Genomic DNA, 23,518 nt, shown 5'->3' with positions numbered 1-23,518 from the left:
TTACACACAGTGGATTAATATCTGGATTCCACTTGAAAAGCCATTAATTAGAGTTTCATCAGTCATCTAGTCAGAAATTCACATAGAAGCTGAGGCCTACTGGGGCCTGAACTTCCTAGCCTTTTCACATTATAATTCTTGTTCAGTGAGAACAGGTAATTTGTTTGTTTGCTTTGGTTGTTGTTAGTTTCTGTTTTTGTTTGTAAGTTTGAAAGTAGAACCATAGAATATTGGAACAAGAAAGTAATTAAAGATTTTCTTGTCTAATCTTTTTATAAATAAAGGCTTTGGCCAAATGAGATAAAATGACAAAGTTCAAGGCTATGTGGCTGTGTACTGAAAAAAAAAGCAAATGTGTTATATGGTTTTAACCTAGGTTATGAGCTGGAACTTGGAACTGACCATTTGACACCTATCCCAATGTTCTGTCCACTATATTGTGCTGTCTCACATAAGGAGTATTGAATCATAGATATAATTGCTCTTAATCTCAGGAACACCTGGGTTAAATGTGGGTGATATATACTGATTCTGTGATTCTGAGTAGATTTTAGTACCTATTCATGCTCTAGGTCACTCTTTCCATCTGCAGAGAAGATGGTAATCTGAATTTGTAGAGGGAATTCCCTACCCCAATAAAAAACCAGGTTCAGTACCTTTCTCTATATAACGCTTAGGCTTCCAAAGTATTTTCCCCACAATTAACCTGTGAAGTAGTTTTACAAAGATTATTTTCATTTATTAGTTCTGTGTCTATGGCTCAGAGAGGTTTACTAACTTGTTCAATCATACAAGTAATACATTTTAAAGGTGGGATTTGAACCCATCTCTTTTCAACTTCAAGTTCAGTGCTAGCATCACTAAGCCACATTGCCACTCCTTAGGTTAGTCCCTCTCCCTCCCAACTCTCTCCTAACAACTTTAATTATATGGACAATTACATCAACATTTAAATTTACTTTAGCTAGGCAGGTTGAGCCTTACATCAATATGAGTATAATTTACGATCATCCATGTAAACCTCAGTAGTTGGTGCAATTCAATATGTATATTTTTTTAATTTAAAATTTTAATTAACTTTTTGTCAACATACATTTTTAAAGTGCTTACTATGTTCAAGGATGCAAAACAACCCAGCTCCTTCTCATGAGCAATTTAAAACCTAATTGAAAGTACATAGATAAGTAAAAATAGCATAGGGCAACTAGATGGAGAGCTGCCTTCAGAATCAGAAATCCTGCTTCTGACACACAATGCCTGTTTGACCCTAGGCAATGCTCTAGATTTTTGTCTGCTCTAAGACTGTAAATCCAAAAGAAAGTGCTGATCAGCCTTGGAAGAGGGAATTTCCCATTTTGGAGTTCCCTAATCCAATGAAGTCTCAGAGCTAATTGTCTATGTAAAAGAAATATTATTTATGACACTAACTGGGTGATCCCAGGTAGGTCACAAAGCCTAAATTTTATCTACAGAATAATTACACTAAACTGGATGATGTATTCAGTTTCTTCTAACTCTAAACTAAATTGGACAAGAGCAGAAACATGTGAGCTTGGGTCTTCAAGTGGGAAAGATGAGGGGGAACATTTTAGGAATAAGGGTCGGACCTTTGTGAAATCATAGAGACAAGTGATGAAATGGCATTTATGTAGAAAGTTATGTTGGAGTGATTATGAGAAAACATTGTGATATGGCAAACAAAAATGAATGCTGTTGAAATGGATGTCTTTTGGGTCAGATATAAAGGGAGGGAATGAAAACCATAACAAGATTAATGAACTATCAACACAAGAGATAATGGAGAATAAGTTACAAAACAGAAAAAGAGCAGAACCACGAGAAGAGGGTTAGAGAATCAGGGGTTAGGGCACAGAGAGGAATTTCAGAGTTCAAATTCTTGGACCTGGAAACAATTTGGGGTGATACTGAGGTCTGAAGGTAAGCATTCCTCTGGGTAGCTAAGGTTCAGATATAAATAATGTTTGTATAGTTAAGGAAGTTGAAGAATTGAGAGATCAGAAAGATAGAAAAGTCATATATCTGAATTCTGAAGTCTCTGAGGATGGGGTTAGATTTGAGAGTAGAGAAGAAGACTGTAGTCCAGGTACTGAAATAATTAAAGAAGGAGGGAAGGGGGTGGAAGATTTATTCCATTGCTTAATATATAGCAATGAGAAGGATCAAGCCTGAGTAATATAATCAATTGACAAGAGGTTCAGAAAGAAGGTTTAGTATAACTAAGAATAATATCTCCAATTTAACCATTTTTCATTTTTCTCCCTATTGACTTTATTCAACTTATCTGTCAACTTGAAGAAGAATAGCCTTCTCGAGAGAATGTGTTACTTTTTGATTTTTTAATCTAATAGGAAATAGTTCTCAGCATATCTCAGTGTCACATGTTTCACCTTGAAGACTGGGTAATTCCATGAAGCCAATGTGTATGTAAAGGCTTAAAAATTCTGGGAGAGAAGGGACTGGAACTTTTAGCATCATGAATGCTCCTTAATAAATTATCCTATTTCAGTTCTCTAGCCTTTCTCTTTTTTCTAAAGGGAAATAGTATTCACCTAAAATATACCTTAAAAAAAATGTTAGATAAGAGCTCAAGATCAATATCCTGCCTTGGCTTTCTTTTCTGCTTCCTATAAAAGCTAAAATGCTTAAGGAATAAGGCTGATTGGATCTCAGTTGATTAATTTGAATACCTCAAAGGAAGACTCTGCTAAGCCTCTACTTAAGGAAAAGGCATCTGAACACACAAAATAACCATTGGCAAAGCTACAAAGAAAGAAAACACCAACTAGGGAAATAAGACTTTAAGAATTATTAATGAGAACACTTACAAATCAAAAGAATGAAAATACTAGATTGAGAAAAAGCAAGGTGAGACTTTTTTTTTCTCTATAGAAGCCTCATTGTTAGAATTGGGAATACTTTCAATAGAAAATGGTGCATATTTCATAGTAGAGTTCTTTGAACTAAACTGTGGGGTTATTGAGGAGTGCAATTATAATAGCTAGTATTTATATGGCATTATATATTATTTATAATATTAAATATATTATATGCAGCATTATATATTATATACAATATTAAATATAGACATATATATTAAAGTTTACAAGCAATGTACAAACATTACCTCATTTTATACTAATAGCAATCCTAGGAATTAGGTGTTGGTTGTTATAAATCCAATTTTTGAACAGATTAGGAATCTGAGGCACACTGGTAAAATTGCTTGCCTGAGATATTAGAGCTATTAAATAGATGAGGTTGGATTTGAACTCGGTGTTACACCTCATAGATCATTAGGGAGCCTATTCCTTCCTGAGAACTTGGGAATACTTAAAAAAATTTATAGATTTAGACAACTAAAGATACATAGTTGACAGAGCACTAACTTGACTTCAAGACGATTTGACTTCAAATCTGACCTCAAATATTTACTAGCTATGTAAATGGGAGTACCCTGGACAAATCAAATAACCTCTGCCTATCTTAGTTGCACTGACTATAAAATGGGAATAATACTTGTACCCTCTTTCAAAAGTTATTGTGTCAGTAACAATAAGATTTTGTGATGGACTTAGCTCTTTTTAACAATGTATTGATTCAAATCAATCTAATAGATGGAAACTGCCTTCTACATCCAGAGAGAGAACTATAGACCAAATGTGGAATGAAATACAGTGTTTTCACTTTTGTTATTATTGTTTATTTGCTTGTTTTTTCTTTCCCATGGTTTTTTCTCTTTTGATCTGATTTTTTTTTTTGCACATCATGACATATATGGAAATATATTTAAAAGGATGGCACATATTTAATCTATGAAATTGCTTGCTATGTTGAGGCGGGGAGAAGGTAAGAGAGGGAGGGAGAAAAATTAGAACATAAAGTTTTTAAAAATGAATACTGAAAACTATCTTTTACATGTATTTAAAAATAAAATAATATTGAAAAAAGTTATTGTGTGGATAAAATGAAATCATATTGGTAAAGCATTTTGCAAACCTTAAAATACTATATACATGCTGTAGCTGCTGCTATTGTTATTATTAGAATCATTATGAAGAGATGGATAATAGGACTGTAGCTCTAGATCTAAGAAGGATCTAAGAAAACATTTTATTTAACATACTCATTTTTACAGATGAGTCCCAGATATGTTAAATGATTTGGCCAATCTTATATAGGTAGAGTCAGATTTTGAACCAGTCTCCTGACTCTAGAGTCATAGTGGTACCTCATAAATGAAGAGTGATTTGAAGACTTAGGATTAGGTTTACATTTGCTCAAAAGTCACTATTCTAAGTGTCGCTTATTTGATCTCTGCTTTATTAGATAGCAGGAATGTTCAGGTCAGTTTTATATACAAGTAAACAGATTCCCATATGTTCACCATGTGAAAAGAGGCTTCAAACCCAAATTCAATTAGATTCTGGGGATGAAGTAGAAGGGAGGGGAAATATAACTAAAAGATTGAAAACAGATTATTATTCCAGCTGGTGATTAATCAGATATGCCCGCATACCACTAGGTCCTCTCCAAGTTATCCTATTGGGAAATGGACTCTAAAGAGAAAATTTAACTTAAACCCAATTATAGGTTGACATTTTAGCAGCCAGTGCAATTTCTCTCTGTCCTCTTCTGCATTTTCTCCCCACCCTCTTCTTCCACTGGCCAAACACCCTACTCACCATCTGTTAGCGTCTGGAAGCACATTTTCCCACTGTATTTGCCATAACCAGCGACTGTTCGAGCTCGCACTTGAACCACATAAACCATGCCTGGTCGAAGCCCGTCAATCCGTGCAGTATTGGTTTGACTCTTTGCCATTGAAGAGTTGTACTCATTCTGTTCCTTCATTATAAAGAGAGAAAGAAAAATGTTTATTGGTCTTACAGAGAAGCAAGAAATGTATCCACCCACCAACACTTCCATCAGATTGTTTTCCTCTGTAACACATAGGGTAAGATAACAATTTTGTTATCCCTGGGATGTGATAAACTGTAGAGCAGAGATGGGCATGAGACCTGTTTTTTCAATGGTAGGGAAATGCTGGTAAGGAAATTCCCTTTACTAATGGAAGTCAGCACTTTCCCAGTGACTTGTTGCTCATAAAGATTATCGGATCTGTTCAAAGAGAAAGGACATATATCTGGAATGTGTCACCATGAGGAGTCTCTACTGCTTTCCAAAGATATTTTTATTTTATTTGAATTTAGGTTTCCCTTTTTGGTGTAGACCTGTAATTACAATAGTATAGAAGCTTTCTGGTAAGAAAACTCTCCTGAACAATTCAGATCAGCCAATACTTTGAAAGATTTTCCTGAGAATACTGGGAGTTTAAATGACTTGCCCAGGGTCACATAGCCAATATGTGGAACAGAACTTTGTCCTAATTTGAGATTGGCTAATTATCAATTATACCATGATACAAACGCATGTATGTGTGTGTGTGTGTGTGTGTGTGTGTGTGTGTATCATATGTAATGTGTATTTTTTCTTATTGGGTAGAACTAAGAGCATGTCAAATGATCTTTTACATGAATATTTAATTCTCATTTGGTTATTTGAGTTTTTAAAAAATGCTTTTACCTACACTAAATCAAATGAGATAATATATCTAAAGTGCTTTGCAAACCTTAAAGTATTATATATAAATGCTAGCTGCCAATATTACAACAAATTAATTTCAACAAACTTCAACTTGATCCTTAATAATAATAATCCTTTTAATCATTTTACTCATCTCCCTCTCATTCCCTCCCTCTACCTCTCCTTCTTCCCTCTTTTTCTCTCCCTCCCTCCTTTTTCTCTTCCCCTCTCCTTCTTTCCTCCTTTCTATCTCTCTTTATTCCTTATCCCCCCTTCTTTCTTCCCTCCCTCCCCCCTCTCTCCAAACTTTGCCATAAAGACTGAAAACATTTTCTCACTTGATGCATGTACCCATTTCTTTATTCCCTATCCTATCTCTCTAACTTCTCCAGTCTTTCCCTCATGCTTTTGAACATGTATGATTCTTGCACTGAATATTGAGTTCTTCTAGTAACCCTTCAGGTCATGATGCTATCCCTTTCCTTTGAGTAGATACTTATCTTCTTGAATTATATGACCACTCCTACATTCCCTCCCTATCCAGATGGACACTTGGGCATTTTTATGGACCAATTATTTCTCTGGCAGATATACTCCTGCCCAGAAATTTTTTTTTTGTTTGCTGCTATGAGTAGGGCATGTGATCTTCCTTTACCATACCTAAACCTCCTATGTGTCTTTAAATTCCATTTATAGAAAGAATGTCAATATAGATATGGTTCAGTGGCTCCAGAAGTATATCAGATTACACATTGTTGGACAAAGATCTCATATTATGTATACCAGAAGTTAAATTAACATTTGCACACGGTGAAATTCTTAACATTTTGAAAGTGGGGGGGAAGGGGAAGAGACTACCAGAACATTTTCCCCACAATGCTTTCATTATATTATTCTAATAAAAATTTGACAAACAGCTCCCTATCTGATAGATTAGCTCCAAATTCTTATCTTTAATATTCATAACACCTTATTATCTGATTTCTCTTATCTCTATACTCTAATATGAACTCTCTATATGTCTCCTTATGATTCCCTTCCTCCTTTTTACCTGTTATACCTTAGAAATTCTCCTCTGGACTTTCTTTCCAAAAGAGGAAATGCAATGCAATATCCTTGAAGTTGGGGGTTGTTTCATCTTTATACTCTGTATTCTCACAGCCTGGCACATAGTGGACCCTTAAGTGTTGATTGTATTTGATTGTACTGGTTAGTATTTTTGTTTAATGATGTTATTCTCCATCCCTGGAAAAGTATATATATTTTTCCATGCAGTCAAATCTGTCAATCCTTCAGATCCCAGTTCAAGTCCTTACCTCTTCTATAAATCTTCCTTTTATTATTCTGGTTCAAAACAAGCTCTTCTTCTCTAACTCCTTTCATGCTTATTAGCTGTGCTATAAAATCAGCACCTTATTAGACACTATCTTTTTGAGCTAATTGTCTGTACTGCACAATTTACTACCATGGCATAAACTATCTTGCTCTCTAATTGCTTGATGTATATATCTTGTCTTTCGAAGTAGATTAGAAGCCTCTAGTGTACAGGGGCCATCATTTATATTTTTCATCATTTATCCTTCCTTTGTACCCTCAATCCTTTTCCTTTCCATGGTGCCTAGCACACAGGAAGATTTCAATAAAGAGTTTTTATTTTTTAATTGATTAAGATATCTTAGCCAACCAACTTCTTGAGGAAGGTTTGTTCATCACAATGGAGGTCTTATTTTGGGGGGCTCTTACTTTTTTTTGGCTTAACATTTTAATGAGTAATTTAGTAGGTAATACATATGTAGAAGGACAGATAAATGCAGGCACAAAAACTAATTCTAGAGATTATGGAATCAAGATCAAAAATGATCTCAATAAGTAAGGTTGGATCCCTGAGCTAAAGTCAATAAAATAAAATTCACTAGGGAATAAATATTAAGCCTGGGATTTAGGTTCTAACATTTATTAATTACAGATTTGGAGGAACAAGGAAGTCTGATTTGATCCCGACACTTTTGTAAAAAGCCTAGGATTTTAGGATGGTGAACTCAACATAAATTAACACTATGATATAGCTATTTTTAAAATCTTGAAATATTAAGCTTAATAGAATTATGAGATCTACATTATACTTCTATCACAAGTCTATATTCTTAGATTTCAAGTGATTTAAATATCCCTCTCTTTTTATTTGGGATTCTGGAATATATTGTTTAATTCCTAAGTATTTTATTTAAAACGATACATTAGTAAACCAGATAATATACAAGTTCTAAGATTGTAAGGACCATGAAAATCATGTCCTAAGAAGAGTAGCTAAATGAATTAACGGTGTTTCACTAGGAAAAAGGAAAAAAATATAAGGAATTACTGTCTTCAAATATTTGAAGAACTGTTTTGTTGAAGAAGGAATTGGTTTTATTCTTTATGTTATTCAAACTAAAATAAGAGTAGAATTTGCAAAGAGGTTAATTTGGGCTTACTTAGATGGACTTTCTGACAATCCAGAATTGTGGCAAAGGTAAAATAAGTTGGTCTAGGCAGAAGTAGGATCTTCATTGAGCATATTCAAGCAGAGGTTAGATAACCATAAGTCAGAAAGGCAATATTCACTATGCAATAGGTAGGACATGGTGACTATGATACATTTTCTAATTCTAATTCTTAGCATATCATTTCCCCTTTACAAAGTCCTTTTTTCAAGCATCTATCAACACTCTCTTTGTGCAAATCCAACAGATATAGTGAAATTGAGAAAAACCATATGTAGCCTTAAAAAAATAGATCAAATCCCATTTAAGCAAACTTGAAATTACAGGTTCTTTTGTTTTTGAAAGTCTCCTGTTGAACCCAATATTTATGTAAATAGAGTATTATTTGAGATTTGGAAATCTTTTTTTATATATAATATCATTTGGTATAATGGAATTTGCATTGATTACCAGACTTTTTTGGTAGTGGAGACAAGTAGTAGAGTAATGTCTCCAGGTGAAGAAACTCCTTCCTTTCAGTGAAGATCAGCTTTTTCTTTATAAGTTATACTACTAAGAATTGCACAGAGCATTGAGAGTTTAAGTGACTTGTGCAGAGTCATATAGCTAGCATGTGGGAGTTGGGGGATGAACTTAGATATTCTCAGTTCAGTGTCTGCCTACTTAATCCATTATGCCTCCCTGACTCTTAAAAACCATTAGCTCACAAATTTTAATGAACTCTGCCTTTCTTCTAAGTGTACTGGATATAAAATAAAGACCAATGCTTATATCCAATCAAATTTATAGGTTGGATTTCATTCATATAGGAATTCCCAGATGAAGAAACCCTTTTTTTCACAAAGGAGATCTTGGTGAATTTCTAAGAATTTCTTAAACTTTCCCCACTCTTGCTCCTTTCCTCCCTAGAAATTTTTATGTGCCCCTGGGTATATAGGTATATAAAATAGGGATACAAATCAAACATTTCCTGAGAGTAAATTATAATTTTGTGACCTCCCACCCCCAATTCAGTTACAAGACTCCATATGGGGTTGTGAACCATAGTTTAAGAAGCTGAGGCTTAGAGCACTGAGGGCAAATGTTTTATTCAAAATTATATCATGTTAAAGGTGGGATTTGAACAAAGGTCCTCCTGGATTTGAATCCAACTTTCTTTATCTACACTATATTGCTTCATTCTCTTCTTAGACTTGGGAAATGAAAGCAAATTGATTGGCAAGACTATATCTGGCAAGGCTAGTTTCACAAACACATAGGAGCATACCATGCTCTAGAGTCTCATCATTTGATCCAACCTATCAAGCATAAAACATTATCATGTACTGATATAGAGTTTCATTGGGAAAATGAGCTTAGAATTTAAAGGGTTGAAATTCCCAAAGCCAGAACCAGCCCAGACTAGTAGAGATTATTATGAAGATATATTAAACCTCTAAATGCTTAATCTTTGAGGCAGCCAAAAGCAAATGTGGCTTCTCCATCTATAGCTTGCCTATGAGCACTGATATAAGGAAGGAAAAGTGTGACAAGAGTAAACAAAGGGGGAAGATAAATGAAAATGTGTTAAAATGGGAAAGGAGATGAACAGGATGAAGCCACAGGGACTGTCATTAACTTGGTACCATTTGACTTCTTTATTAATGAGCTTGTAGGGAGGTGAGGAGCATATTAATTCTGTTCAAGGGAATGGAAACTGAGAGGTGATAAAGGCATGAGTAGAAAAAGAGCATCAGAGAGAGAAGGAAGCCTAGTAGATTAAAAATGGCAATAGGAAGATAACAATATAAAATTCAAAATAATAAAAAAATCTATTCTTATAGAAGGAAGCTCCTGTAGAGATAATTAATAAGGAACTCATGTGAGGATTTGGAAAGAACATTTGACTTAGAATCAAAAAACTTGGCATTTAAGTCACAGATATATTATTCATTATTCATTATCCTTTAGGGTTCTGAGTAAGCAAAAATTCAACTTTTTAAGCATCAGTTTCCTAATTCGTAAATTCAGATAACACTTGCATTCAACTAATCACAGATTGGGCCTCATAGCCCCCCTCCTCCTTCCAAGTCATCTGGATTAAATGTCAGAAATAGGTTTTGAATCTCAGCTCTCTTTTGCTTCAGCAAACCTTTACCAGTCTGATACTTTTTCTAAATTAAGATACTATTAGAAGGATTCAATGAGATAATGCCTATCAAAAGATAAAGCTACAAATTAATATATAAAGGTTTAAATGTATATTATTATTGATAGGCAAGCACATAAACATATAGGATTTATTCCTTCAAAGTTGTCTTTGGAATTTGAAATTAGAGTCATGAGCATTTACTGAGCTGAAGTTCAGGAGTTTTAGGCAATCATCTAAAGCTAGGAGTACAGGTCAATTCAGAACACATGGGTGGATGCAATAATTCAGATGATCCATTTGAAGCAATGACAAGATGCTCAGTATGAGAGGAATGCTCACTTACTCTCTGTTAAGAGATTTAGATATTGAAAACGACAATATTGTTAATAAAATTAATAGTATTGTTAAAACCTATACAATATAATCTCCTGAATGGCAAGAATTATTAGTTTTGTCTTTGTGTATCTTGGGTGCCTAGTATAGTGTTCATTCTTTAAAAAATCCTATGGCTCATACTTAATAAATATTCATTGAGTGAATTGAATTAATAATTACAATAATAATAATACAATAATAGTAGCATTTACATAGAACCGACTAGGTAGCAAGAAGTATGCTATGTACTTTGCAAATATTATCTCATTTCATTCTCACAACAATCCTGGGAGGTAGAAGCTATCATTCCCATTTAAAGATGAGGACTTGCCCAAGATCATACATTTAGTAAGGATTTGAAGTAGGATTCGAACTCAGATTTTCCTCATTTCAGGCTCAGTGATTTTATTCATTGAGTTGACTGGGAGAATTGAGAATAATGATGAAAATGAAGATCAAGTGAACAATAATAGGCAGATGAACTTGGCTTCTTATCTGTTATACTAGCAGATTGATTGCTCCACTTCTGCAAAGAATTCTAATATGGGCCAGTGACAGACTTTTGTCCTCAGAAGACTGGTTATACTTGCCTCAGGAAGGCTCATTATTAGAAAGTTGAACACCAGGTAAGTACATTCTTTATCAGTAATAAAGATTATCTCATTAGATATGAAAGATATCATTGAAGGGAATGGCTACAACAAAAATCTTGGGTCTTTTGAAGGAACAAAGTATTATTATTGTTGTTTTTAATAACAAAATAATATTAACAATGCCAATACTAATATCACCATATTGGCAATTGTCAATGCTGTAAAATTACCCGTGCATATAACCTGTAAATAAAAAGCTATAATAATTTTTAAAAAACTTATATCACCATATCCTTTTATATAGCCCTTCATATCTTTCTGAAGAACTTTCACCATATAATACTTTCCTTTTACCACACTGGGGATGGTTCAGAGCAGTTTAATGATTTTAGTAGCCAAAGATTTTTATTTCAAAATGCAATCAAAAAGTTTCATAGTGACATACAGAGGCATAACTTGCAGGATCATTTGCCAAAATACTGCTGAGCAGGCTGGTGTCTTGGCACAGAAATCCCCCTGCCTCTGAAGAAAACTCCTCTATTCTCTGGAGTTTAGAGAAATAATGTGCTTCACTGAGGTGTAGAAACTGCCTCAGGCAGTGAGCTGTTGCATACCCATGTTGGTAATTAGTATAAATTATAGACAAGAAGGAGAAGTTGCATTAACAGAGAAAATAAGCCTTCTTTCAGTAGCAGGAATTAATAGTGATTGCAGCTTGCACCTTAAGGAAGTTTAACTTCTATCAGGATGGTAGGATAGTATGAGAGTGAGAAAGAAGGTGATAAAAAGTGTTGTTTCATCATTTTGTTTAAAAACCTATCATCCTTGATTATAGTGCACAGAGGAAGTAAATGGGCTGATCTGGGCAAAAATTATGGGAATTCAAGCTTGAAAGGGAATTCAAAGAGCATTTTCTTTAACCTTTCCATTTTATAGATGAAAAAACTGAGGCCAATAGAGAGGAAGTTGTTTGACTAAGGTCACACAAATAATAAGTAGTTGGGATACAAACCCAAGTTTTCTGACTCCAACATCCTTTCCTACAATACCACCGTTTCTCCAGTGCAATAAGCAAGGTTTGCCTTCTTTCATGACCTTATATTTTGCTTTCTTCCTTCCCTTCCACAGGTCCCCTTTTCCCCCATACTCCCAGAATTGGCACTATCTTGTTTTTTATTTTTTTTCCATCCTCCATCTATCAAAATTTGGTCTGATAAACCAATTCACCTTAATGGATAAAGGGAAGAGGCCAATAGTATTAGATGATTTCAGGAAAAGGGAATGTATCACACACTAGATGTATAAGCCTGGACAAATCATTTAACTTTTCTTAGTTTCAATTCCTCATATATAAAATGAGGGAATTGGACTGGATCCTTCTAAAGTTATTGTTGATGCTTTGATATTGTGAGTTAATTTTGGTGGTAAAATGAACAAATTCTTAGGCCAAAATAACAAATAGCAAATTATAGGATTGGGGAGAGGGGAGGATTTTTTTTTAATTTGTTTATATTTGGTAGGAGAATGCAGGGGGGAAGGTGGAAAATAGGAGGAAGGTTTTGTTCATGTATTTGTTCGTTAGGTAATGCTGAAATTATCCCTTGTACATTGCTGGTAAATTTGAACTGTGCAGATAACTGAGGAAGTACTAGTCTAAATTCCATTCTAGTAAACTCAGAAGGCTTTTTGCCTTCTAGGTTGTCAAATAAAGAAATCTCTATTACATACCAAAAAAGAAGATTTTCCCCCCTTTTAGGGACATCCTCCCCACCCCAATAGTGTTGTATCACATGTGCAACTCTTAAGAATTGCAAATTCAGCTCCATTCTAGCTTCTCCAAATCCCCTGGATGATTTGGATCAATTGTGCTTCTAGCCTCAGTTCAGCAGATTTTTAAAAATTCAGCAATCATTTATTAGGAACCTGCTGTGTTCAGAGTCCTGTGATGGGTAAAATGGAAAATTTCAATCATATAAAATCTCTTTTGGCCTTTGTGAAGTTTGTGGTTTAAAAATAATAAAAAGAGTTAGCATATATATAGGACTTTAAAGTTTGCAAAGTACTGTAGGTAGCAGCAGATAATCACTTAACCTTGTACATTGCTCATACTGTCTAGACATAGCGAAATTCTTACTATCACATAAAATAATATCTTTTTATAAATTTCTCATAAAAGTATAGATTTAAGAGATTGTAGAGTTAGGATTTTAAGTGATTGAATAGTAAAACCACCCCTTACCTCTCATAATTATGGGGCAACATAGTAACATAAAATTACCTCCATTCTATAGATGAGGAAAATTACATCTAGAGAAGTAAAGTGACATATTCAATGTCCTACATCTTGTTAGTTGTGGAATGGGATGGTGGGGGACCAAGAGGAGGAGGCTAGACCCTTAGGTCTTGATTTCCTAATGCAGTACTTTTTCTTTCTGCTTCACATTGATATCAGAGGATATCTCAGAGCTGGGAGGAACCTCAGAGAAACAATTCAAGGCCCTCACTTTGGAGGCAAAGAAAATGAAGCCCATAGTAAATGGAATGACTTGTCTGCAGTCATATAGTTCCTAAGTAATATCATTCTCATATGTGTTTTTTGTTTGTTTTGTTTTTTCAAATAATTTGCCATTAGTATAGAAAGTGTAATAAGATCTATCCCATGGAGTATGTTCAGAGTTGGCACTCCTGGTTATAGGGCAATTCTAGCTACCAAAAAGAAAAAGTTTACAAGCAATATTGCACATTTGACTTTTTTGATGCCATGATCTCCTTTATCAAGCAAGCAACAGATATAGCTATATTCTCAATAAAATTGTTTTGTAGTATCAAAACTAGTGATTTACCTAGACAGTAGTGAACGTGTTTCCACTTTAGCATATGATTTGAGATGAAAACTCTCAAATGATGATCAGTGAATGATATTTGAATTCCTTTTCCTATTGTCCCAGTGAATTAACTACAAATAAAGGACACCAGAGCAATCAATGGTCTAATAAATATTTTACTATGCCTATAGAGAAAACATGAAAGCACTTATATCCCTTCATTTTATATGTGTGTGTAGTGCACAAAATATATGAATGTATAATGCATACATACATGTTAATATATATTTGTTAGTGTTTATTATGTAAATATATAATAAATACTGTAACATATTATATATGTTTGTTTTTGTGCTGAAGCAATTGGGATTAAGTGACTTGATCAGGATCATAGAGATAGGAAGTGTTAAGTGGCTGAAGTCAAATTTGAACTCAGGTCCTCCTGACTTCATGGCTGGTGTTCTATACACTGTGCCACCTAGCTGCCCTATATTACATATGTTTTAAATGATTATCTGGTGCAGAGATCATGTATAAGCATATATATTATATAAATGTTCATATATACATATGGATACTTCATTTTTGCCAGTATAGAAATAGTTCTGCATCAAGAAATAATTCTAGAGAGCCTTAGGTCACTGCCTTTTCCCTCCTTCAGGAACTCTCCTCCAATCCCTCCCCTTTTCCCTTCTGATTATATTCAGGCTTACGGTGGCTGGTCTTGAGCCCACAGTGCTGCTAATGTCAGGAGTGCAGATCCGGCTCACCTTCTCATAATAACGGATCTCATAGTCCAGGATAATGCCATTGGGCTGTTCCGGCTGTGGCCATGACAGGGTGATGCTCCTCATGGTGGCACTTACCTGGTGCATAATGGGAACTGTGGAGGGAGCTGTGAAGAGAGGAAAGGACAAGACAGGGGCAGAAATAAGTATTTTTGTAGTGACAAATTAAACTCAGATGCTTGAAGTCAAGAAACAAAAACAACAATCTCCCTTCTGTTTAGTTGTGTACAGCTACTACTCTACTGTTGTTATTTAGTTATGTCTAACTATTCATGATCCTATATGGTTGGCAAAGATAACTGGAATGATTCTTCTGCGGTGTATTAAGGCAAATAGGATTGTTTCTCACCTAGGATAACACAACTAGTATCTGAAGCCACATCTGACCTCAGGTCTTCTTAACTCCAGTTCCAGCATTCTATCCACTGAATCACCTATGTGACTGCTTCAGCAGCTAATACTGCTACTAATGTGAGCATTGCTTGGAGACAAGAAAGATAGCCTTTTACATTCCTTTTCTATGTGGCATGGGTATCTGATCTCAATTTGTTTCTAAACACTTGTTGGTTTTCTCCAGATAACTTGTTTATGGGTCATGCATTTCTCAGTGTTCTCTAATTCCTTCTCAGTTAACACATATGTATTAAAATTGTTTGCTATTTTAATTGTTTTCCAGTTACTGGATAGGAAGAGAAAAAGATTATAGGAAAAATGCCTTGATGCTTTCTCATTACAATTCATTTTTTAGTATCAGTACTTCATAATCTCCCTGGCCAACTGTTAAGTGGAGATAGGTAGAGGGGAGAGAATGGAAAGAGGAGAATTTAAGAATAAAGGGAAGGAGGAGGACAGATTGCATTGACAGGAGGAGGATCAACTGCATTGCCAGACTTAGGTCAACAGATGTGTCCAATTCGTTTTAACAAATATTCACCAATTCAGCCTTGTCAGTCAAAAAGCATTTACTAAGCACTATGTTCCAGGAACTTTGCTTAGGAATACTGGAAAGGGGAAGCAATTGCCCTTGCCCCCATTTTACTAGGAGAAACATGTTAGTAACCATGTATATATAAATTAGTTATGATGTGAATAGGGATATAAACAGTATGAAATACACACACACACACACACACACACACACACACACACACATATATATATATATATATATATATATATATATATATATATATATATAATTAATACAGAATGAAGTGGTGAGCATAGGCTATGGGCAGAGAGGTTGGGGAAAACCTCCCTGCAGAAGGAGAGATTTGAACTGTCTCTGGAAGAAAGCCAAGGAAGCCAGGACATAGAACTGTAAAATACATGAAAAGTCTGGCATGATAGGAAGGGGCCCAATTTTGAAGGCGAATTGATGAATAGAAGATAATATTTGATCATGATTGTAATGAGGAACCACTGGGGTTTACTGATTGTGCAGAACACTGTGAGGATATGGGGAAATTTATAATGTTTAAATAAGATTAAATTCCTGTCCTCATGAAGTTTGTAATTTAAAGAGGAACAGTGGGTGACTGACTAAATCTGACCTTTGTAGAGAGTTTTTTTTAATGTAAGAAAAAAGCACCAGGATAACAGAGTGATTTTAAAAAATGAAAAATTTAAATAAAAAAAGAATCTTGATGATGACTCAAAACTGATTAAAAATTATTACAGCATTTTATACATTAAAGTTTCATTATTTAAATGTAAATGATGGCAAAAACAAATTTAATTTGTTCACATTGATTTTTAATATAAAATTTATATAAACCTTTAACCAGCAAACAATTCCAAGCAATATATAGTAAGTATAGGTGCATTTTGTGAAATGTATGATATTGGACACATTACTTTGCCTCTTACTGGGTGGGTCCTGTGTCTTCAACTATAGAACAAGGAGCTTGAATTAGATAATCTAAAATCTCTTATATTTACCATATCTACAATTTCTATGATCCCAGGGTCCCAAATATTTTAGGAGCTGAGATGTGAGGGAGATTAAGGTGAGATTAAGTGGTCAGAGGAGATTTCACAGAGAAAGTGGAACTTCAGATGAATTTTGAAAAGTGATCAGATTTCAGTGGGTGAAATTTCAGGGAAGGATGAGGAAATGTCTTTGTGGTAGACTAAGCATGGTTGAAAGCACTGAGACTCAACATAGGACACAGAAAAGTGACCAGATTAGAGCAAAGGGAGGCTGCAAGACAGTAGGGGGAAATCAAGTCGGTTAGGTAAGAGCAGAATCATTCTGTATGTTGTTTTGAAAGTACAGAAAAGAGATATAGATGTGGAAATATAGAAAATAGGATACTAAAACTAAAAAAAAATTGAATGAAGGTGAGGCATAATCAACAAGTATTTTCAAAAAGTACTTACAATATGTCAACCACTGTGCTAAGAAAAATCTGGGATAAAAAGAACAACAAAAAAGCCCTGTAATTGAGCTAACATTCTAAATTAATCTGGTACTCTTTCGGTCTGTCTCTGTCTCTCTGTCAGTCTGTCTTCCAATCCCTCCCCATTCTCCTTCCCTCCTTATAGTTTCTATGAGCCGATATGCTCACACAAGTTACATTGTATAAATATGTTTATATGGATACAATATATACAATATACACAATCTAAAATACTATATATTCTTGACATACAAACATATATATGTATTGCACATATTCATATACATTCATATAAGTTACATCCATGTTACATAGAAACAAAATGGCCCTGAGGGCAAGATATTATCAATTGAGGAAATGGGAAAGATTTACAGTTGATGATGTCTGAGTTGAGCCTTGAACATAGAAGGGAACTGAAAGAGGCAAAAGAAAGAATATTCCAGCCAGTGGGGGAACAACTAGTCTAAAGATAAAGGGGTTAAAACTGTGCGAAAGGAAGATCATACTGGCTTTTGAGAGTCCATTGTTAAAATTTAAGTATAAGAGCTAATATGGCTTTTATGATTTCACATGTATAATTGATATCACTTTGCTTGCCTTCTCAATGGATGAGGGAGGGGAAGGAAGATGAGAATTAAAAACTCAAAAAAATTTAAATAAATGTTAAAAACAATAAATTATAAATGTATGTAAATTTTAAGACTAAATGTAAGCATTTGTGTCTTGGAAATTGGAAAGTGTTAAAAATCAGGGTTTAATTTATTATTTTTTGGTTGTCTAAATTTAAAAAAGTGCTGGTGAAAATGTTAATAAAGCAGATTAAACCTAAAAGTCTGTTGTATGTATGTATCTATATATGTGTGTATATGAGTGTGTGTGTGTGTGTGTGTGTGTATGTATGTATTTACATATACACAGAGATATCTGCTTGCTAGAGAGACACACAAACACACACCTGGCAAGTTGATTGTTAAATATTCACCAGCATACTCCTGGAAGTGTAACTTCATATGTGAATTACAATAAGGAAGTCATAATAGTTAAACAATAGACTTGGGGAGGGGGAGTATTAAAGAAGAATAGAAAAATAGGAAAGGGACAATTTTTTTTTAAAATCACTTTAATTGCCAAACAAAGTTTATATTTGGTCTTGGAAATAAAAAGAAACCACTTGTAATTTGGTAAATTGGAAGAAGTAATATATTCAGAATTGAACTTTGGGAAAATTCCTTTTGATAGCTATATGGAGGCTAGATTAGAATGGGTAGAGACTTGAGGATGAATTAAGGATATCACTCAAAGAGTTTCCATTAAAAATGATAAGGTTAAAGGTCACCAAGGTCGTGGTTGTGTGAGCAGAGAGAAGCCTATACCAGAGATACTATAAAGATTAGAAACAAGATTTTGCAATTGATTAGCTCTGTGGAGTGAGATTGAGGAGCTGTTGTGTCCTGCTTTCTAGAGCCCCCAAGTTGGGTGACAAAATATACTGTGCTTTCTAGATGTCCCATGCCGGGGTGGTTAAAATATACTGTCTTAGTGGAGGAATGATGAGGTGAGACTCCCAAGGATGGTGGAAATACAGAATCCATTTATTCCAAGTTCTTTCCCCCTTATATACCCTCATACCCTTATATAATCAAAGCAACACTGCACATGCGCTAAATATATACTGCGCATATGGAACCACATAACCAACTTGCTATTGTACACAGTTTGCCACCTGGTATCACTTTTTGCCACCTGGTCTCACTCTGCTTCAATTACAACACAGGTTGTCACCACCTCCAGACTTCTCAAGAAAGCCAAGAGCCCTTAGGGGAGATGGGAAGCCGAACCAGACATTGTTAGCAGGTTCCCTGTGGGCTGAAGGGTCTTATACCTCATCCAGAGTTCCCCCACTATCTGTGGCCTTCTACAAGGAGCAAAGACTGACTCCAAGTTTTGAACATTAGTGACTTGAAAGATGGTGATACTCTCAAAATTAAAGAAAAGTTGGGCAAAGGAGAGGATTTTTGTCAAGGTGAAGACAAAGAAGACAGTAGGTTTATCTTTGGACAGGCTGACTTTAATATGTCTAAGAGACATCAAGTTCAAGATATATAAAAGGCTGTTGATGATGTGATACTAGAGAGAGGCTAGAGTTGGATATATGCCCCTAGAAGCCCTCAGCATAAAGATAACTAGATTATCAGGAGCTAATGAGATCACCAAGTGAGAGGTTAGAGAGAGAGAGAAAAGAGAAAATAGCCTATATAAACCCTTGGGAAACTTCTCCATTTAATAATGGGCTTGAGATACATCCAGATGAAGTTATTGAGAAAGAATAGCCACAGGGATTATGGAGAGAAGCAGAAGAGAGGGATGTCTCAAAAACTAAATCAGAGGGATTATCTGCAAAATTCTATAGAGAGGTCAAAAAAGGGGAGGTTTGAGAAGAGAATATTGGGCATTGTTATTAATAAATCATTTGTAACATAAGAGAAAGTACTTTGGACGATGAGTTTGGAAGTTAAATTGTATAAGGTTTAGAAGACAGTGAGAGGTAAGTGGAGGCCCTGAATATAGACTGATTTTTCAAGAAATTTAGCCAAGGAGTAGAGAGATAAGCATGATAGAATCATTCAGATAGTAGGATTTAGTGGGGGTATAATCTAGTGATAAAATCTTTGAAAAAGATTAGCCTGGCAGGGAAACACACACACATCGCTATATCTACACACATCCCTGAACACATATGTTTACATGTATCTATGTATACATATGCACATATATTTCTATGCATTCATATACATACTTTACATATATACAAATAGATATCTATGTATCTCCGTGTATGTATGTTATACATTTATGTATGTACAGGTATACTGGTGGGTATGTGTGTGCACATGTGTGTATGTGTACATATATGCACACATTAGCAAGAATACACATACACACATATATATATATATTCACATATACACAAATTTATGTTTGTGTTAGATAAGACAAAATCAAAATCACAAAGGAGGGAATTTGTACATACTAAAATATAGCAGAATAAGAGAAATTTCCAGAAAAACAAAAACAAAACAAAACAAAAATTCTCTTTAGTTTCTTAAGGTTGGATTTAGTATTTCATTGTACTTCAAAGGAAAATTATCTCTCAAGAAAGCATTGTTACACTAGAACAATTTCCACAATAAGACATTTGGTAATAATGAAGTTGAGAATGCAAATAAAGAAAAGATGGCATAAACAAAGCACTCGAGAGAAGAGAGGTAATAATTTCAAAATCTGTAAATGATTCAGAAATCTATGTTTAGAAATAATATTATTTATTTCTCATTTCAAATATTTTTCATATAGAATCTTGAAATGAAAAGACTATGGAAATAATAAATGTATATTGTCTTTCTCTTAGAAAAGTCAGGTAATTGATGAGTCTTCAGTAAGCATTCTAACACAGAAGGTTGTTCAGTTTAGTCCTGCCACGTTAGCTGTGATGAAGGTCATTGCTTCCCCATTCTATATTGTTCCTTCAAAATCTCTGTGGAATATATCTATGTGACATTTACTGCTGTCACTTTATAAATTTAAGATCGCAAATTTGCTTTCCGCAGTCTTTTTCATCATTCAAAGAAATGAGCATAAATTAGAGTACATTGTTACATAATATTGACAAATACCTAACTATTTATTTGAGAGAGAATTTTATTACATGTTTTTTCCCTTAAGTTTTGTTAAAAGTATTATTAATGCAGCTAAATTTAACCAATAATTTATAATGTTTTGTTGAACAATAAAAAGCAAGTTTTTAAAAAATACAAAACCCAAGGTACATTTTGGTACCTTTCTTACACTGCATTGACTAGTATCAATCACAGAATAATGTAATCCTACTTTTACCAACAAATTGAATTACAATACTTCTTTCTAACTTTCTGGGGATGCTTATCTTGGAATTAGACTTACTTCTTAGCTTGCCTATTTTTCCATGACTTTAGGTCAAATTGTGATCAAAAGCCCTAGTTTCTCACATATGCTGGCTACATATTTCTTAGAAAGAGTCTTCTGGATTATGATGAACTATCTTGTTTACAGAAAAGTTTCTTAGAACTTCCATTATCAATTTTTCCAGTCAATACCTTTTTGGATAGTATAAATGTAACCCTTATTCAAAAGCCCACTGGTATTTGACTCTCTCTGTTGGTGGAGATGATGAAGGTCCTCAACTGCAAGAGGGGAGGAATAGAGTTAGTGAGAGCTGAGAGAGAGATCCAGCCTTTGGAATTTTTTATTTTTTATTTTTTTGGAAACTTTCAGGACCAGTTACCTTTGGTATTCGGCAAGCTTCAAGTCTTTCAGCATGAAATCACTTTAGGTACACCTAATTTTCATCTTTAAGAAGGAAAACAGAAGAGGTCTCTATAAGGACATCAGGGGAGCTGGCAGTGTCCATCATGTCTCTATTCTCAGTTTACTACAATAGATATTTTGGGTAATTTTTCCTTGGGTGAGATCCAGTTGATCTGAATTGTCTCACTCCCAGTGAGAATGGTCCTTCATTTTTCATTGTCTGATAAATATTCAACTATATATACTTTTTCTGATTACCATTTTGCTATGATATGGATAACTGGATTTCTTTTCTATTTGCTATGTATATTCATTGTAGAAATGGTATTAGGTAGGAAAATAGTCAAGCCTCAGAAATAATGGTTAGGGTCTTCTACCCCCAGAAATGACAAAAACAATTAGCAGTTATATGGATCTCAATCATATCACTTAGACTAATATTTAAAGAGGTAAATAGATACACTTCTAGCCCAATACTCCTCTGAAGGTAGTGGAATGGCCTCAGCCCTGACTTTCTGCTTCCCCTCATATCAGAAATGAAAATATCCCTTGAAGAAAGGGAAGGATCTGAGGAAAAAAGTCTAGAGTTGTCTATTCTGTTTCCCTTAGAGCTATACACAAAGGCAGGCCCCTCACCATATATGGGCCTTTTTATATGTGCAGAATCCATTACTCTCTTTGCTACACAAAGAAGAAATCTCTGGTAGAAAAATAAAGATATGATCTCTCTGTTTTTTTATCCCATTCTTATATGCCCTCCTTTGGTCTTCTTTCTGCCAATGAAAAAAGGAAAAAAGTCTCTGGAGAAAAATAAAACTCTGTAATTTCTTTTTTCTTCCAAATAGAAGAAAATCTTTTCTCTTTTGAAGAGAAATAGATTCCCTAAATAATTTTCTATTTTCAAACTAGTTACAACTGCAAATTAAATACCATGTTTCTCTAAAGTCTACTGTCATTTTCAATTTAATAATTCAATTTAAAAAAATATCAGGCACTTTTTATGTTCTAGGCATTAGTGATATAAGACAAACAAGGAAAATAATCCTTGACCTCAAATATATTGAGGGTATGATCAGAATAAAATATAAAATGATTTGAGAATGAAGAGAGGATGAATACTTTGCAAGGAGGAGAAAAGACTTCATATAGAAGTAGGCATCTGAACTGAGACTTGAAGAAAACTAAGAATTCTAAAGGCTACAAGATTGAATGGACTCAAAGAGTTCTGACTAATGGATCAATGTCAGTCTAAAATGAAAATAGAATGCCTTGTCCCCCCCACACACACACACTCTTCCTCATCAGCACTTCCTTGGTCCATTTCTATTCAATTTAACTCAACTACCATTTTTAGTTCCTACTATAAACAAGATAGTTTGTCATCCCAAACAAGAGAAGAACTGCAACTCAGGTAAAATGTGAATTCTAAAATATGTGCTCCTAGCCTTTCACATACCTCAATTTTGTCATTTAGTCATAGACAAACAGAAAAGGATCAAAACGAACTAATCAATCAATCAATCAGCAAGTACTGATTAAAGTCCCTCTATGAGCTAGGCACTATGCCAGACTTTTGTCATATAAAGTAAAAAATGAAATAAGGCTGATATACAGTCAACTCATGCTTGAGTTGACTATATCTATGATTACATCCCCTATCCCTGCTCTTCTGTTTCATCATAGGATGAGAATAACCTTGGATTTTCAAAGTCTAGTCCTTTAAAGTACACACACACACACACACACACAAACACACAGGTATTGTTATTGTTCATTGTTCAGTAGTGTCAATTGTTCATGACCTCCTGGATCACAACATGTACGTATTGTGCACATATGTATACATGCACACAGATGACACAATATACATATGTATATGTACATAAAATACATACATATATAATTCCATCACATATATGCAATGTACAAACATACACATATGCATACATCTTTGTACATTGATGTGTTAATAT

At 34.4% G+C, this 23,518-nt stretch overlaps 1 protein-coding gene across 5 annotated transcripts in view; it reads right to left on the bottom strand.

Moving 5' to 3' along the window:
- Positions 1-23,518, bottom strand: part of EPHB1 (EPH receptor B1) — a 705,608-nt gene that overhangs the window by 101,963 nt on the left and 580,127 nt on the right. For 3 of the 5 annotated variants that reach the window (XM_031959775.1, XM_031959773.1, XM_031959774.1), the window contains exons 6-7: positions 14,725-14,906; positions 4,704-4,866 (exon numbers count right to left, since the gene is read on the bottom strand). In XM_031959775.1, coding sequence (XP_031815635.1) covers positions 4,704-4,866; positions 14,725-14,906 — 345 coding nt within the window. The remainder of the gene's footprint in view (positions 1-4,703; positions 4,867-14,724; positions 14,907-23,518) is intronic. The other 2 variants (XM_031959777.1, XM_031959776.1) reach the window with 1 other exon arrangement.

The sequence above is a fragment of the Sarcophilus harrisii genome, chromosome 3 (assembly GCF_902635505.1).
Source record: "Sarcophilus harrisii chromosome 3, mSarHar1.11, whole genome shotgun sequence".
In the NCBI taxonomy this organism is placed as follows: Eukaryota; Metazoa; Chordata; class Mammalia; order Dasyuromorphia; family Dasyuridae; genus Sarcophilus; species Sarcophilus harrisii.
This window is presented reverse-complemented; position numbering and strand designations above follow the sequence as displayed.